At 39.3% G+C, this 15843-nt stretch overlaps 1 protein-coding gene across 10 annotated transcripts in view; it reads left to right on the top strand.

Moving 5' to 3' along the window:
- Positions 1-14579, top strand: part of ZRANB3 (zinc finger RANBP2-type containing 3) — a 216319-nt gene extending 201740 nt beyond the window's left edge. For 8 of the 10 annotated variants that reach the window (XM_070579602.1, XM_070579605.1, XM_008516913.2 and 5 more), the window contains 5 exons: positions 771-913; positions 7226-7336; positions 8399-8801; positions 11679-11810; positions 13729-14579. In XM_070579602.1, the coding sequence (XP_070435703.1) occupies positions 771-913; positions 7226-7336; positions 8399-8801; positions 11679-11810; positions 13729-13827 (888 nt within the window). In that variant the 3' untranslated portion in view covers positions 13828-14579. Of the gene's footprint in view, positions 1-770; positions 914-7225; positions 7337-8398; positions 8802-10707; positions 11021-11678; positions 11811-13728 lie in introns of all 10 variants that reach the window. The other 2 variants (XR_011528335.1, XR_011528336.1) reach the window with 2 other exon arrangements.
- Positions 14580-15843: the final 1264 nt, after the last annotated feature.

Genomic DNA, 15843 nt, shown 5'->3' with positions numbered 1-15843 from the left:
TGCCGGGGAGGCGTTAATTCTGATCCGTGGCCAGTTTGCCTTCGCTGCTAAGAAGGGTCAACATGTGCAGGGCCTGACCCAGCAGACAGTGTACCACTTTTTACAAGAAAATAATGATTATGTTTTTGCCCTGTGAGTGGAAATCAAACATTGCCCATGGTTCAGCTGCACCTCTCTTAAAGCAAAAGGTAGCAGTGAGCTATTTTCTTTGGTGTCATCTAATCCTGATTCTCAGATTCCCAGAAAATAGCCAGTTACATGTAATTGACTAGTAAGTAAGAGTAATGGTAACCCTAATAAAAATGTGCCAGAGTTACTGATGGCTATTTTCCTGTGATAACTCAGATAGTTAAGTACAAAGCAATTCTCAGATGTTGCACTGTCCTTCTGTCACCATTGCAAGACCTGCTGTCCCCAAGACTGGTTTTGCCTCGGCCACTGGTGGGATATGTGCTTCCAACAGCTGGACCTCTTTTGGTCTCACTGAGTGCGTTATTGCTGTCGCTCCCTCTGTGCGTTAAGGACATATGCTGGCACATTTCGTGTCCTGAAATGTGCCTTTAGGGAGTCTTTGGACTGAAAGAGACCTCTGCAGAACTGGCCATAGATATTCATAATAAAGATATGAGACTGCTTCAAATTGAAGAAAGCCTTAAATGGTGAAACTCAAAAGCCTATTTTAGGGGTATAATAAAACATCAGTTTTCTGATAGGTAGCCTCACTTTCAAAGGTGAGCTGTTCATTTTTTCATTATCTCGTTTTCTGCTAGATTCTGAGGTTTGTTCGAGAATGGGGTAGTCTAACCGCCATGAAGCAAAAGATAATCAGGAAAAGCGGGCAGCTGTTCTGCAACCCAGTTCTTGCTCTGGAAGAGATCGCAAAGCAGCAAAGCAAACACAATAGTACCAAAAGGTATGAGTTGTCTTTCTTTTTTTATTTTGTATGTTATTACTTGTCATGGGTATTTCTACAGGGGCGTCTGAGGCTTTTTATGTAACCACTAATGAAGTCCTGATGAGGTAAGAGAAATAAATTATACGTAAAATGACAGCTTATCTTATAGCAACATAATTAAATATTTTGCAGATTTGATCAAATCTGCTGGAAAAGATCCGGCTGTCTGGATCTTGCGCACCATGAGTCCTGCTCATCAGGAGGGTGCCTCGGGGCCCCATCTGCCCTGTGCTGCTAGAGTGAGAACCAGCAGGGGAGCTGGTTCTATTTGATGCACCAACACCCAAGTGGTGGGAGGTACTATTATCTTGCCCAGGGTTGGGAACAAAATAAAAGGAAAGGCTAAGTGTCTCGCGTTTGTAACTGTTTTGCCTTTATCATTACAGGTCCCTTCCTAATCTCTGTACTCTTACTTTCCTTTCTTGGCATCATAATCATCTTTGCCTCACTTAGGTAGTCCCCTGCGTGATCTCAAATCCCCATTCTCTGTAGACTCTTTTCTCAGCACGAAGCAAAGATTCTCAGGAAAGGCAGTCAGTTGTTCTGTTGCCCAACTCTTGCTTTAGAAGAGATCGCAAAGCACCAAACCAAACAGCCACATTGGCAGAAGCAGCCCCTGTCGCTCTTGCTGTCTCCACAGACCTGCAATCTCTCTTCATCCTCACATCCCGTCATTTATGATCTCTAGCCTTTTCCGTCTACACAAGTGAAAGAAAGCCATCAATGGTATGCGAGGGGATGTGGCTGATCAAATAAATTATAACCCCATACAGTGAAAAATCTCTTCTGCTGTTTCAAAATATGGCATATGGTACATTCATGTGTAAGAACAAGGAATGATACTTGTGATAAATTATTAAGGGTAAAAGTAAGTATAAAAAAGATGGAAATACAAATATATGTAATTGCTGTTATTGACGTAGAAAGTATCTGGGTGGATACCTTAGAAAATCTTACCAGGGGTTTCTCTAGGACAGTGGTTCTCAACTGGGGGCAGTTTTACCCCCCAGGGTGGCAGTGTTGGGGGATGTTTTAGTTTGTCATGATTAGAGAATATAACTGGGGAACATCTAGTGGCTAGAGACGTGGGATACTGCTAAATATCCTACAGTGAACAGAGCTGCACTCCCAAACAAAGAATTACCTGTTTCAAAATGTCAATAACATGAGTGTTGAGAAATCTTGCTCTAGATCATGAGATTAGGGGATTTTTGGAGATGGTAGGAACTTTATACTTTATGCCAGGATCACAAATTCGAATGACTAAAAACAAATCAGGAACCGTAAATGAACAAATGAGATCAAGTGTAAAACTAGCAAGGATGGGGTGGGGGTGGAAATTTGGCAGACTGGAAAGTGCATAACCCAACTAAAGTCATGCAAATTCAGATTTAAAAATAAAATACTGTATGAGTCAAATAAAGCTGTTTGGCTAGTTGGATTTACCCGTGAGCTGCCAGTTTTGTACTCTTGCCTAAACTCTTCTGTACTGGTTCACTTTTTTCCACAAGCATGTATTACTTCATATAGAAAATACATGTTAAATATATGTGTATATTTATCCATATACATACACACACATCCATATACGCACACATATATAACAAAAAGCATGGTGCCTATTTTATTTTTCTCAATACTTCTTCCAGTCCTCTCCATTTTCTCACTTTTGTAACCACAGTCTTAGTTGAAGTATTGGTCTTCTCTTTGCATGATCCTAATTCCCTTCTTAACTGAATTTACAGCCCACCCTAGCCATTTCTAGATGTGTCCCATTGTTTCTTCTCCATCAGACATGGACCACTTACAGAACCACCTGAGAAAGATGACTGAGTCGTAAAGTCAAAAAAAGCAAAAGTCATAAAATCTATACAAACCAAAGTCAGATACACAGTTTTCTTTATAAAATTATATGAAGATGATATATTAAAGATAAAACTTGTGTTAACAGGCAGCAGAATCAATAATTATATTTGTTTCTTAAGTGCTCGCTCTGGCGCAATTGGAAGATTAGATTGAAAGACAAGACTCAAAGTGGGGAGACAAGATGCATTCGTTTTCTATTGCTGCAGTTAACAAATTATCACAAACTTAGCAGCTTAACACAGCAGAAATTTTAAAATGAAAAATAAAGGAAGAAAGAAAAGAAAAAAGAACAACAGAAATTTATTATCTCACAGTTGTATATAAGTCAGAAGTCTGAGTTAGCTCTACTGATTTCTCTGCTCTGGATTTTATAAGGCTGAAATCAAGATGTCAGCCAGCTGGGCTCTTACTGATAGTGTGAGAAGAATCCATTTTCATGCTTATTCAGGTTGTTGACAGAATTCAGTTCCTTGTGGTTGTAAGACTTAGGTTTCTTTGCTGGCTGCCAGCTGGGGGCTGCCCTTATCTTCTAGAAGCTTCTTTCTAGATCAAGTTTATGGGTCCCTACATCTCAGGGCTAGCAGTGGTGTGTCAAATCTTTCTCATGCTCAGAATTACTCCCTGTCTTAAGGTCAGCTGATTCGTAACCTTAATTACATCTGCAAAGTCCTTTTATAGCATTACCTAACGAGTGATTGATTGAATACCAGGAATCCTAGGGAAATATCTTTAAAATCTACCTACCACACAAGTTAAAAGACTATTATAGTAAACCTGGAAAAAAACAGTGAGGACTTATATTAAGGCATTAGCAGTGGGAATGAAGGAAAGAGAATGAAGAGAGGTGTTAAGGAGGGAGATCTAGAGACCTTGGTCACTGAGCACAGAGAGGGAGGGCTCCAGGGAAGTTGACCCAGTAGAGCCATGAAAGGGAAAGCTGTGTACCTGCGGGGGAGTCGGGGGGATGCTTTGAGGAAGCATGCTGGTTCCTGCTGTAGAACCGAGTGAGTCTCAGTAAATTGGAGTAACTGTGTGTCTCTGACAGCAGGTGTGAAAGATGGGGCTGCACAACAGCATTGATTGATTGAAGTCTGTATGAGGAGCAGTTAGAACTGGGTGCCTTTCCCTCCCACTGTCCTACCAGTTTACTTTCTAGAGAAACCGAACCAGAGAGGCGCCAGTCTTGGAAACACCAGGTTTACTGGAGATGAAGGGAGATGCATTATATTAGAAACTGACACTCCCCAGACCACTTTCTTTGCTCAGTTTCCAGAATACCAGCAGCCACATTTTACTTCCTAAGCAGGAGATTAGAGGATTCATCTCTGAAAAAAATGGAATGGTCTCAGAATAAAGACGCATAGATACTGATGTTTAGGAATTCCCCCAAAAGCAATGGCTAGATCTCCAACCAGATTATCCTCCAGTGACATCCACCAGTTTTCAGGTCCCATTCAAGCTTAGAGCTTTGCAGTCATCTTTTGAGTAGCTCACTCTTAAATATGAATGGAAGCCAAGACCATCAGCCATGGTTTCAGTGCCTAAGTGAGTTCCCATTTGTCAGAGGCAGGCCTGATTCAGTTGGGGCCTTAGGATGCCAACTGTTTATCCTCTAGCCACAACTCATCTCCAAAACAGGTCAGCAGCCTATAGCCCAGCATTGTTTTCATGGATTTGGGCCACTTTCCAATGCACACTCCTGCTCCCATCCCCATCCAGGAATTACTTTAGTAGGCTACATTCTCCCTTCCCTATTTGTCAAAATTGAGATTTACCATAATCCTATTGAGAGTTGGTATATTTACATGAACTTCCTAGCAAACCTCAATGGAAAACTAAATATTGGTAACTCACAACTCCATTTGAAAAGTTGTCAACAACTCACTTTGGAGTTGATTGATCTATTTCTCATGGTTTCCAAAAAATTGTGCTTAAACTTCTTGTAGGAAAGGTTATTTTTAGTTCTTAAATCTCTGAATAGATTCCTCAGCATTTTTTAAAGTACTGAATTAGGTTTCGAAGCTTCTAAACATTGAATAATACCTGAGGCAAGGCTTAATGTCCCCTTGACCCTCAAAGCAAGGAAGCTTTTGAGTTCACTTAGAATCTACTGAACTACTTCAGCAAAGAGCTTTTGTCAAGGGAATAAAATGGTTGAAGAAATGGGGGGAGAGGGGAAGTTTAGGATCTAAAAGAGCAAGTTAGAGAATTCTCGAAGAATTCACTGTGCTTCCTTTTTGCTTTAGGAAAGCCACACAAGTGGAAATGCGTATACATGAAAAGCTAGTCACTCTTCCTCTTAATAGGAGAAATGCAAATTTAAAGCTATAATGAACTACATATCACCATTAGCAGTGATTTTTCTTTTTTTTTTGAGGAAGATTAGCCCTGAGCTAACATCTGCTGCCATTCCTCCTTTTTTATGCCAAGGAAGACTGGCCCTGAGCTAACATCCATGCCCATCTTCCTCTACTTTATATGTGAGACACCTGCCACAGCACGGTTTGACAAGTGGTGCATAGGTCTGCACCTGGGATCCAAACCAGCAAGCCCCAGGCCACTGAAGCAGAATGTACAAACCTAACCGCTGTGCCACCGGGCCAACCCCAGCAGTGATGTTTTTAACTGACTTACCTTGTGCTAGTGAAAGTGTGAGGAAACAGGTGCTCTCGTTCATTCATTGCTGCTGGACGCATATATTGGTACAAACCCAAAGGAGAACAATGTGCCCAAATCTATCCAAATTTAAAGCACCCAAGACCTTTCATGCGGCAATTCTACTTCTGGGAACTTATTCTATGTCTACTTCATGTGTAGAAAATACCATGTATAGGGATATTTATTACAACATTGTTTGTGGTAGCAGAGGCTGGAACAACCTACATGCTCATTAATCAGAGACTGGTTAGCTATGTGGTTTATCCAAATAATGCAACCATTAGGAAAATAGGGCAGCCCTGTGTGTACTGATAGGGAAAGGTCTCTGAGATGTATTTTCAGGTAAAAAGAGCGAGGTGAGGGTTAGTGTGTATATTCTGCTATCATTTGTTTTTAAAAATAAAAAGTATCATGGGGAGTAACTGCTAATGAGGACAGGTTTTTTGTGGGGTTGATGAAAATGTTATGGAATTAGGTAATGGTGATGGTTGTACAACCTTGTGAATATACTAAAATGCACTGAATTGTAAACTTTAAAGTGGTAAATTTTATGGTATGTGAGTTATATGTCAATAAAAATACAGAGATAAATAAATAAATGGTACAACCTATACACAGAGAAAATAAACTATTTCTCAAAGGATATATTAAAAGCTGGCAGCAGAGGGAGAGGGGGACAAGAGGGATGGGAATGGAAGGGGTCCTGATTCTTCACCAAATACGCTGTTGCTTGCCTTTTCAATTTTTAAATTTGTGCATGTATCACCTAATCAAAAAATTAATAAAATAGTTTGTAAAAAGAAAATCTGTTAATTATTAAATCTATTTGAACAACATAAGAGCACATTTCTAAAATTTTACCTACAATTACACAATTCCATTGTGATTTAGCTCTGATTTTATTATCAGACTACTGAATGGAGAAGTACTTAAAAATATGAAGAAAAATATGTTTAAATGAATTAAGAAAAAAACTACAATAGGTATAACTACCAGAGAAACTGGGCCATGCTAATTAGAAGGAATTAATTGGCTAATTGCATTTCACCTACTTAAATTCCCCTGTCACCTTTAATTGGAATAACTTTCATCTTTACTTCCAGTCCCTAAACCATTGTGTGGTATTGATGGTGTTGTGTTATAAGATTCTGAATCCCACATCAAGAGTGGCTTTCTTTCAGTGGAAGATTCCATAAACCCTGTGTGGGCCAATGATAGTGGGAACAACCTTGAGATTATAGAAGATGTGATTGAACCTGGTTAACTAAAAAGAGAATCACTTCACCCGAATTCGCTGATACACTGTTATAGCTGATTAAGGTGATTTGAGAAGCCTTGAAGAAAAGGCCAAGAGGGAGGTAAAAATGCAATTAGAGATTTTCTACACAGCTTGGCAAGCTGTTTACTGAAGGCTGTCAGTTGTGCATGGATTTGATCATTTCTTATTCCTACATCCATTCCTTTTTTATCCCTAAGTGAAAATTGATCCAAAGGATATTGAATAGCTCTTGAATTTCTTAGAAAAATAAATCTTGAGAAAAATAATTTGGAACAAAGAGATGTGTTTCCCACATGTGGAGACCAATGTAAAGGGAGAAAATTCCATTCCCTAACTTTAGTATTAGCACAGCGAAGAGACTGGTATCTTGCTTTTTCTCCTGTTGGATTTGCAAGGAGCAGTGCGAACATGAAATAGAGAAACTCTTATAGGACAGAGGAAATCTACTTAACGTGTAATTGTTTTAGATATATAACCAAAGAAGATGTTGCTGTCGCCTCGATGGACAAGGTGAAGAGTGACGGGGGCCATGTCCGTCTGATCACAAAGGAGCCCAGGCCGTGGGACTCTTCCACAAAGTAAGGTTTTATTTACCAGTGGAGTATGGAAGGACTAAGACCACTCCTTTAAAGTTGTGTATTCATTTTTGTAATACTTTACCTTTGTTTGGCCATTTGACAGGTCACAAAGCTTTCACAATAGAGTAGCTCTTGAATCCTCCTAGCAAGCCTGTGAGGCACATGATTCCTCACCTTAGAAATTAGAGATGAGGAAGGATGCTGAGACCAGGTGGACCAAGTGACCTGCCCTAGGCCACTAGATGCTAGGAGACTTGAGGTCAAATCTGGGCTCTGCCTCCCCATCTTGAGTTTTTTCTGTCATAAGAAGTTTTTCTTTTAACACTTCGAACGAACAGCTATGGAAATAGGCAAAGCAGCTGTTGTAATTCCCATGTAGGACTTTTCAACGTAATTGAATAATGTACCTTTTCCTTTTATTCTAACAAATTGAGCTCATGTCCTATCAGGTTTCATTGCTAATTTTCGTTTTATCAACTCTGAGTTTACCTGGAGGAGGCACCTGTTTAGCAAGTCTACTGTTGTGGTTCCTGTCGACGCTGTTAGCTACCTGGTTCTGTCACTTTATGGATGTGAAGACTCTGTGTCCTGTAGGGCAGCAGAAACCGGAAGAAAGTGTGCATGGGAGACTTTAATGGCCTCTCTGTCCTGTGGAGGTGTGTGACCCGGCACATGTAGAGAGCACGACAGCCACTACTTTAGTTGGGCTTTTCCACTCGCCTCCTTTCCCAACTTCAAGAAGCATTTTCTGTCTTCCCATTTTCCTACTTCTCCAGATGTCTCACAGTCTGATTAACTTGAAGACATCTAAATTCCCAAGAGAGGCAGCATATTTGTATTCAAGATAAATTTTTTTTAACACACCATTCTTTCTCTTACTTGGCATAGAGTGTAGAGTGCTGACTACAGCTATTTACTTCCACACTGAGTCACAGAATCTGTGGGCCCCATGTTTACTGATTATCAATATAGAAATTGTGAAGACCTTTATATAAAGTAATGACTATTTAGACTAGAATCAGTGTTCTTTAGTTACCTAGTCACTGTTTTGTTCAATTCTAGAAAATTTCTTAAAGATGGAGCCTGTGTCCCCTTTCTAAATCCCTGCACAGCCCAAGCTGATCTCACTGTGGAGCCTTCTACATCCAAAGGCTATTTGCAAGCTGTGGATAATGAAGGAAATCCCCTTTGCCTTCGCTGTCAGCAACCCACTTGCCAAACTAGGCAAGAGTGTAAAGCCAACGCTTGGGATTCACGCTTTTGCTCTCTGAGATGTCAGGAGGAGTTTTGGATTCGATCTCATAACAGTTACCTGCGAGCCAAAGTATTTGAAATTGAACACGGTGTGTGTCAGCTCTGTAATCTGAATGCACAAGAACTCTTTTTACGTCTGAGAGATGCCCCTAAAGGTCAGAGGAAGAATCTTCTGGATACTACCTGGACCTCAAAGCTCCCATTAGAACAGGTAAATTATAATCATGGGACAGAGAGAAGGCAGCATTGTACTGAGTGATGAATATTGATTCTCAAACTTTCTTTTTTTAACTTTTTAATATGGAAACTTTCAAACATATATACAAAAGTAGAAAGAATAATGAACCCATATACGCATCACCAACTTTAACAGTTATCAACATTTGCCTTCATTTTCATCTGCCCTTCACCTCGATTCCTTTTTTCTCCTGGAATTATTTTAAAGCAAATTCCAGACAAGGTTTTATTTCACCCTTAAATACTTTCATTATGTATCTCTCACGCATAAAGACTTTCTTCTTCCCTCTCTCTCTCTGTCTCTCTGTCTTTCCTCCTTTTAAGTATAATCCCATACCCCAATACACATTATCACACCCAACACAATTGTAATTCCTTAATTATAATAAGTCCATTAAGTCCAGTAAGTTTGGGTTCCCAGATTGTCTCAAAATGTCTTTTTACAGTTGCTTTGTTCTAATGAGGATCAAAATGTGACCCACACATTGCGTTTGGTCATTACGTCTCTTATGCTCCATTTAATCTATATCACCTCATCCCTTTTTTTACACCATTAAAAAATTGGATCATTTGCCTGTAGGATTTCCCACATTCTGGATTTGTCTCCCTGTATCCTCATGGTGCTATCTGACATGTTTCTCTATCCTCCTGATTTCCTGGATAATGGTTATAAGATCTAGAGGTTTAATCAGATTATGATTACATTATTTTGGGAAGAGATCTTAACAGATGGTACATTGCATTAAGGACACCTATGGTCTGGTTGTTCTACTTTGCATGATGTTAATATGTGGCAAACAGATAACCCCCAAAATATAGTTCATTACAATGAGAAGGAAACTTATACATGTTCATCCCACTGTAAAATGTAATTTATTAAAAAAAAACAGTATTCTTAACATACTATTATCAGTATTCACTTGATTTCCAAAACTCAGTTGGGTTTCTAATGTTCTGTTCTAATCAGTTATAAATTTCAAATGAGAGCAAAATGTATAATTTAGGGGCCAGCCCCAGTGGCATAGTGATTAAGTTTGGCAGCCTGGGCCCAGCTCTCCTAAAAGAAAAGAAGAGGAAGATTCGCAATGGATGTTAGCTCAGGGTGAATCTTCCTCAGCAAAAAAAAAAAAAAGTGATTTTGTATTGTGCTTAATTAAAAAAAAATCACTCCTGAGCTACTCACTGCCCACTAAAATATTGGATAAATTCCTGCCAGTTAGTCAAATAAAAATCATACATTTTTATTTACCTAGTATTGCTGAATTATGACAGAATTAATTAATAAGCGTTTCTGCAAAGATAAATTAGTGTGACTTTGAGAGCTAGGGAAATATACTATTTCCCTAAGGATAATCAGAGTTCCTGAAAAATCTTCTGGTCTAATTGGTGAGAGACATGTTGTACCCATCCCAGAGGTGTCACCAGACTCCAGTTTCTTTCTGCTGCCAGAGTGTGGAGGCTTCCAGAGGACACACAATGAAAAGACTCAAGGACATCTTGAAAGCAGCCTGTCCAGGATGCAGAAGTCACATAGTATACATCTAAAACAAGAACGCAGAGGATAGGGAGCACCACGGGGCTCAGAGAGGGGAGGACCAGTCGGAGAGGGAGTGAGTCTTTCAAGAGGTGAATTTAGGATGTTGAAGACTGACCCCAAGTGATTTGCCATAGTATTACTGGGAAGAACAAAGAGGCTTCTGGATCATAAAGTCTGTCAGAGTGGAGACTGCTCAGCAAAAAAGAATTGGTTACAAAAGGCAGGACCAAAATGGATTTTTTTCTAAGAATGTGCCATTTGCTTGATGCACAAGACTGCCATTTGTAGTTGCTTCTAACAATACCAACCTCAAAAATAAAAATCTATTTATATCTTCTAACAGAAGTTGGGAAGTCCAGTACAGAAGAGAAAGTGAGTCAGTCTGTAACAAAGTTCAGCTGGACAAAGCTCGCTGGCTCCTGGGCTCCTCTCGGTCCAGACACTGGTGATCAGGTCCCTGTGCTGTCCGTGGGCCTGACGAGCTTCCTTACAAGGGCTCTGGAACCATGTCACAGGTTTCCCTGGCCGGCAGCCATGAAGTTGATTGTAATTTCTTCCTTGTCCAACACCAAGGAAATAAAAACAACTTTCACACTCATCTTTGTGGTATTTAAACAACTACACTGCTGTGCAGTGAGCTGGTTTTACCACCTCAGGTAAAATGTTAAAATACGTCCCATTCTAATGTGGGTCATTACTAGTTAAATATAAAGTGTGTATATGTGGACTGGCCTCAATAATGGCCGCTTTCAATGGACATCTTTGTTTATTCCAAATATGCAAGATACAGAGGTTTGTTATAGAAATTTCATTCCAGTCCATGTGACTTGGCAGGCTCCCAGGTGAATAGCATAAAAGTTCAGGTGATAGCTATTAATATTAATGTTAAACTGTCATTGGTGTAGTAACAATTGCATTGAAGGTCAACAGTTAAAGATTGTCTGAGTCAGTAATATTCAGAAGGTTTTAATTTCTAGTCTGTTCTTATTCTTTTCTCAGTTTGGTTTTAGTGACTCTAAAAACTAGCTCAAAGGTGCAGAAGGAACTGATTTTTCCCAATCTGTCAGGAGTCTTAGTATTTTATACTTGCTTATAATTTTTTCAAAATGAGTTAGGTAAGGGAAACAAACTTTTTCAGAAACATATTTTATTGCTTTCAAATTGCTAAGCTAGGGGGTTTTTCCTACTCACGATAAAAGCTATAAAAAGCCATCCTAATGTATTTTTCCCAGTGATTTTGCTGTATAAACATAATGGCACAACGTAAAACCACAGTGTATGTCGAAAATTGCTGATCTTGTGTTCTCATTGCAGCTTAATGAAATGATAAGGAACCCAGGAGAAGGGCATTTCTGGCAGGTGGACCACATCAAGCCAGTGTCCAGTGGAGGAGGACAATGCTCCCTGGACAACCTGCAGACTCTCTGCACGATCTGTCACAAAGAGGTCAGTGAAGCTCACAGGCATGTTTGACTCCATCCAGGGACTTCACATTGCAAATTGTGCGTACCAGTGTGGAAGATTATGTGGATGGATCCGTATCCCTGGTCTGGGATCCGGGATTCATCACCTAACCCTTGAGTTTCCTCTTGAGGCCAGTGTAAGTTCTCAGTCACAGGTGGAAGAGAAACTGCTTCCCTTTTAATTCATTCTAGGACCGGGGAATTTTCACCACCACCTAGAACAAAACGAATACAACTTACATATTGCACAGTCTGGAAGAGACCCGGACTCTCAAACCAGAAGTTCGGTGAATTAGGGCCGTGGCATATGTTTGTATCTACAGCCAAATATGTCCTGAAATATCTGAGAACATTAATAAATTATCTCTAGGACCAACTCAGTTCAACATGCAACAGTGCACTGCTGGCCAAAGTATGAAACCCAGTCACCTGGGCGCATCTTTGGGCAATTACCTGCTGTTTAAAGCAAAAGGAAAACAATGACATAGTATTATCAGCTAAGATGAATTTTTAACAGGCAGTTAGAGGGAGTAGGATCTGCCTCTTGAGATAATCTTAGAAAGAAGCATATGCTCAATATGCAACTTTGTATCCAACTTTCTTTTTCACTTATGGCAAGATTTAAGCATTCATAATGTTTATCATCTAAAATGGCTGCATGTTAGTCGATTGAGTAGATCTCCACCTAGTTTATTTAGCATTCCCATAGTGGTGAACGTTGAAGTTGCTTACATTTCTTTGTTCTTATACATAACACTACCAAGCACATTTTTTTGGTATACATACTGTTTTTTACATTTGAGGTCTTTCCTTAAGATAGATTCTCTGATATAAAATCACTGAGTCAAGTGTTTGAATATTTTTGAGACTATAGGAATTTATCTCCAAGCTGTTTTCCAAAGGTTTGTACAAAATCAGTTATGCTTCTCTCACCCATCAGTGAAGGAGAATACCCATTTAACTGCACTAATTAGTGCTGATGTGACGGGAGAAGAATGGTCTGCCATTACTTTGTTTACTAAAGACCCAGATGTTTTTGAAAATGCTAATCAATAGTATTTACACTTTTGAGAACTGTTCAGATCCGTTACCAATGTTCATATGGTATGAGGACTTTCTTAGTCTTCTTTTAATATTGTAGATTCCTCAGTTTCTTCACAAACATAATTTTTACGTAAATGGAATCACGTCATAGAGGCAGGGGTTTTTGTTTTTAGTTTTAACCCTCTTTTCTCTCCCCACCTCTTCCACCTTGATCACTTCACGTGTACATAGACTTCAGTTGAGAAGAAAGTTATCTGATTTCTCAGCTGTGCATATTATTAGCACATTCAAGACCTACAGGAGAATTAAGATATAGCAAAAGAAAATGCCGCCCCTCTGTAATCACTTTTTCAGATTCTCATGAAAAACTTTATTTGTGGGAGCAGCAGAAGAGTCTAGTTCTGGTCTATCTCATTTTGTTTTTCTGCATTGGCTAGGCTGTTAGGTTGGGAATGGCCTCTGAGCCCAGAGAATAGGAAGCAGACAGGTCTTACACGCACTGCACTCGGGGAAATACCAAGATGCCTTACAAGTTCCCACATGGATGAGGAGAATCACGGCCTCCCCTGGTCCCCAAATGAGGGATTCATGGTCTCACTGGCTAGCAAGACATCCCCCAAAGCTGTGTGTTTTCTCCTCAGCATCTGGTCCTAAGTGAACCGAGGACCTCAGGGCATGTCCCAGAGCTACTGGGGCCCTCTGCTTGCAGTTTGGTAACGCCCCTAATGGCAAAGACTAGGAAATGGGTGTGGTAATAGTGTAGATTTTCCCACACTAACAGAATACAAAATTTTGAGTTTCTGTAACCAGTACTTTTTTCCTAACATGTGTACACGTGCATATTTTTTAACTTTTAGAGAACTGCCAGACAAGCCAAGGAAAGAAGTCAGGTGAGAAGACAATCTCTAGCATCAAAGCACGGATCAGACATCACACGGTTTTTGATAAAGAAATGAAGTATAAAACACTTAGAATGGATGACAAATGGTTTACATGTGGAGGAATTCAGCACATTTTTTTTTCACGTTTGTCTAATATTTTCTGAGTAAAAATTTGCAGAACAAAAATCAAGAATTCAGCTTCCCTTTTCATAGTAAATGCTTTTCTTTTGAAAGTTTTGTTAAACTTTCATTTCCCCGGGGCTGGCCCCGTGGCTGAGTGGTTTAGTTCGCGCGCTCTGCTGCAGTTTCGTTGGTTCGAATCCTGGGCGCAGACATGGCACTGCTCATCAGACCACGCTGAGGCAGCGTCCCACATGCCACAACTAGAAGGACCCACAACAAAGAATATACAGCTATGTACCGGGGGGCTTTGGGGAGAAAAAGGGAAAAAATAAAATCTTTCAAAAAAAAAAAAAAACACTTTCATTTCCCCAGCTGTACCTTAATCATGGTATTATACATAGATTACATTTGAAAAGTATACTCTCAATTACTTGAGAAATACTGCTAGATTAGTCTTGGTTCTGGACTGCTGTGTATATAAATGGAACATTGCAAAACCATAAGGGAAATTTTGAGGGCAAATCATCATTATTCAGGAATTCTGGGCCAAGTGTGATCAGCCTGCTTAGTATGCAAGAGAGACTTTTGTTCACTAAATGCCTCCAAGATGGAGTTGGGGTACACATTTTGAGTGTTGTCTTTTTAATTTCTTAGCCAGTGTCTTTGTTGAAAAGATGCTTTTGAAAATAAACTAATTGGACCTATGTTGTTTGTGGATAATTTGGGAGTTCTGGGTAGAGTAATTGTTAAAAATATTTAAAAACTGAAAACATGAAATGTAAAATGCCACTAAAACTTCATTTTTTAGTTAGTTTGTTTTAATGCATAAAACTAGGCTTATGGTCAAAGCGCCCTGTCTCCTGGTTATCATTTTCTGTTTTTAAAATCCTGTCTTATTAAAAGTATATTCATGGTACCCCTTTTAAAAGGGGTGATGATGATAAAACTCTTTATAGTAAAGCATGATCAGATAGAGATATATGTTAAAAAATATAATTGTAATATTAAAGTATAATTGATATTCAAAAATAAAAGAGTGATGAAACAAAATCAGGGCGTAATCCCGCAATGTGTCAGAATCGCGAGAGCAAAGAGTCAGAACTACACAAAATACAGGTCCAAGAAAGAATTGCATTCACAAAAGGCCCATTTGTAAATACTGTTTGATGTAAACCTCCTTAGCTTGAGCACTCTCCAATTTTAATCCGTAGCGTGTGCTTTATAATGTAGAGGACTTATTTTTAGAAAGATTATACAATTGTGAAATTTCCGTCCAGAGATTTTATTAACTTTATAACTGTTTCATTGTATGTGTCAAATAGTGTTGTTTATTTTATAAATTAGGTTGGGCTTTCTTTGGCCTCCTTTCTGCTTTGCTGGTCAGGCTCTTGGCCGTTTTCTGCCTCATTGCCAGGGTAACCTAGGATTCCTCACGGTTCAGAGCTGAGAAGCTGGCACGTTGCTTTTCCTCCAGCATGGGGTGTTTGCAAGTGAGACTTTAGTCTAACTAGGTCAGATTTGAGTGGAGCTTGCTCTTTAGATCAAACTAAGGTGGTAATTCTACAGAGAAAGTTCTTGGATGTAGGAACTGTATGATGGTTTGAGGTGAAATGACCCATGAAGATGGTCTCTCTCTTTGCCAGATTTCAAAATTCTGATCAATTAAAAATGCTGTAAGAGCATTGAAAAGGATAAAATACTTAGGAATAAATTTAACCAGGGAGGTGAAGGATCTGTATACGGAAACTAGAACAATTTGATGAAAGAAATTGAAGGCACAAACAAATGGAAAGATATCCTGTGTTCATGGATCAGAAGAATTAATATTGTTAAAATGTCCATATTACCCAAAGCAATCTACAGATTCAATGGAATCCCTTTCAAAATTCCAATGGCATTTTTCACAAAAATAAAAAAAAATCCTAAAGTTCACATGGAACCACCAAAGACCCCAAATAGCCAAAGCAA

Source organism: Equus przewalskii, chromosome 17 (assembly GCF_037783145.1).
Source record: "Equus przewalskii isolate Varuska chromosome 17, EquPr2, whole genome shotgun sequence".
Taxonomy (NCBI): domain Eukaryota; kingdom Metazoa; phylum Chordata; class Mammalia; order Perissodactyla; family Equidae; genus Equus; species Equus przewalskii.
This window is presented reverse-complemented; position numbering and strand designations above follow the sequence as displayed.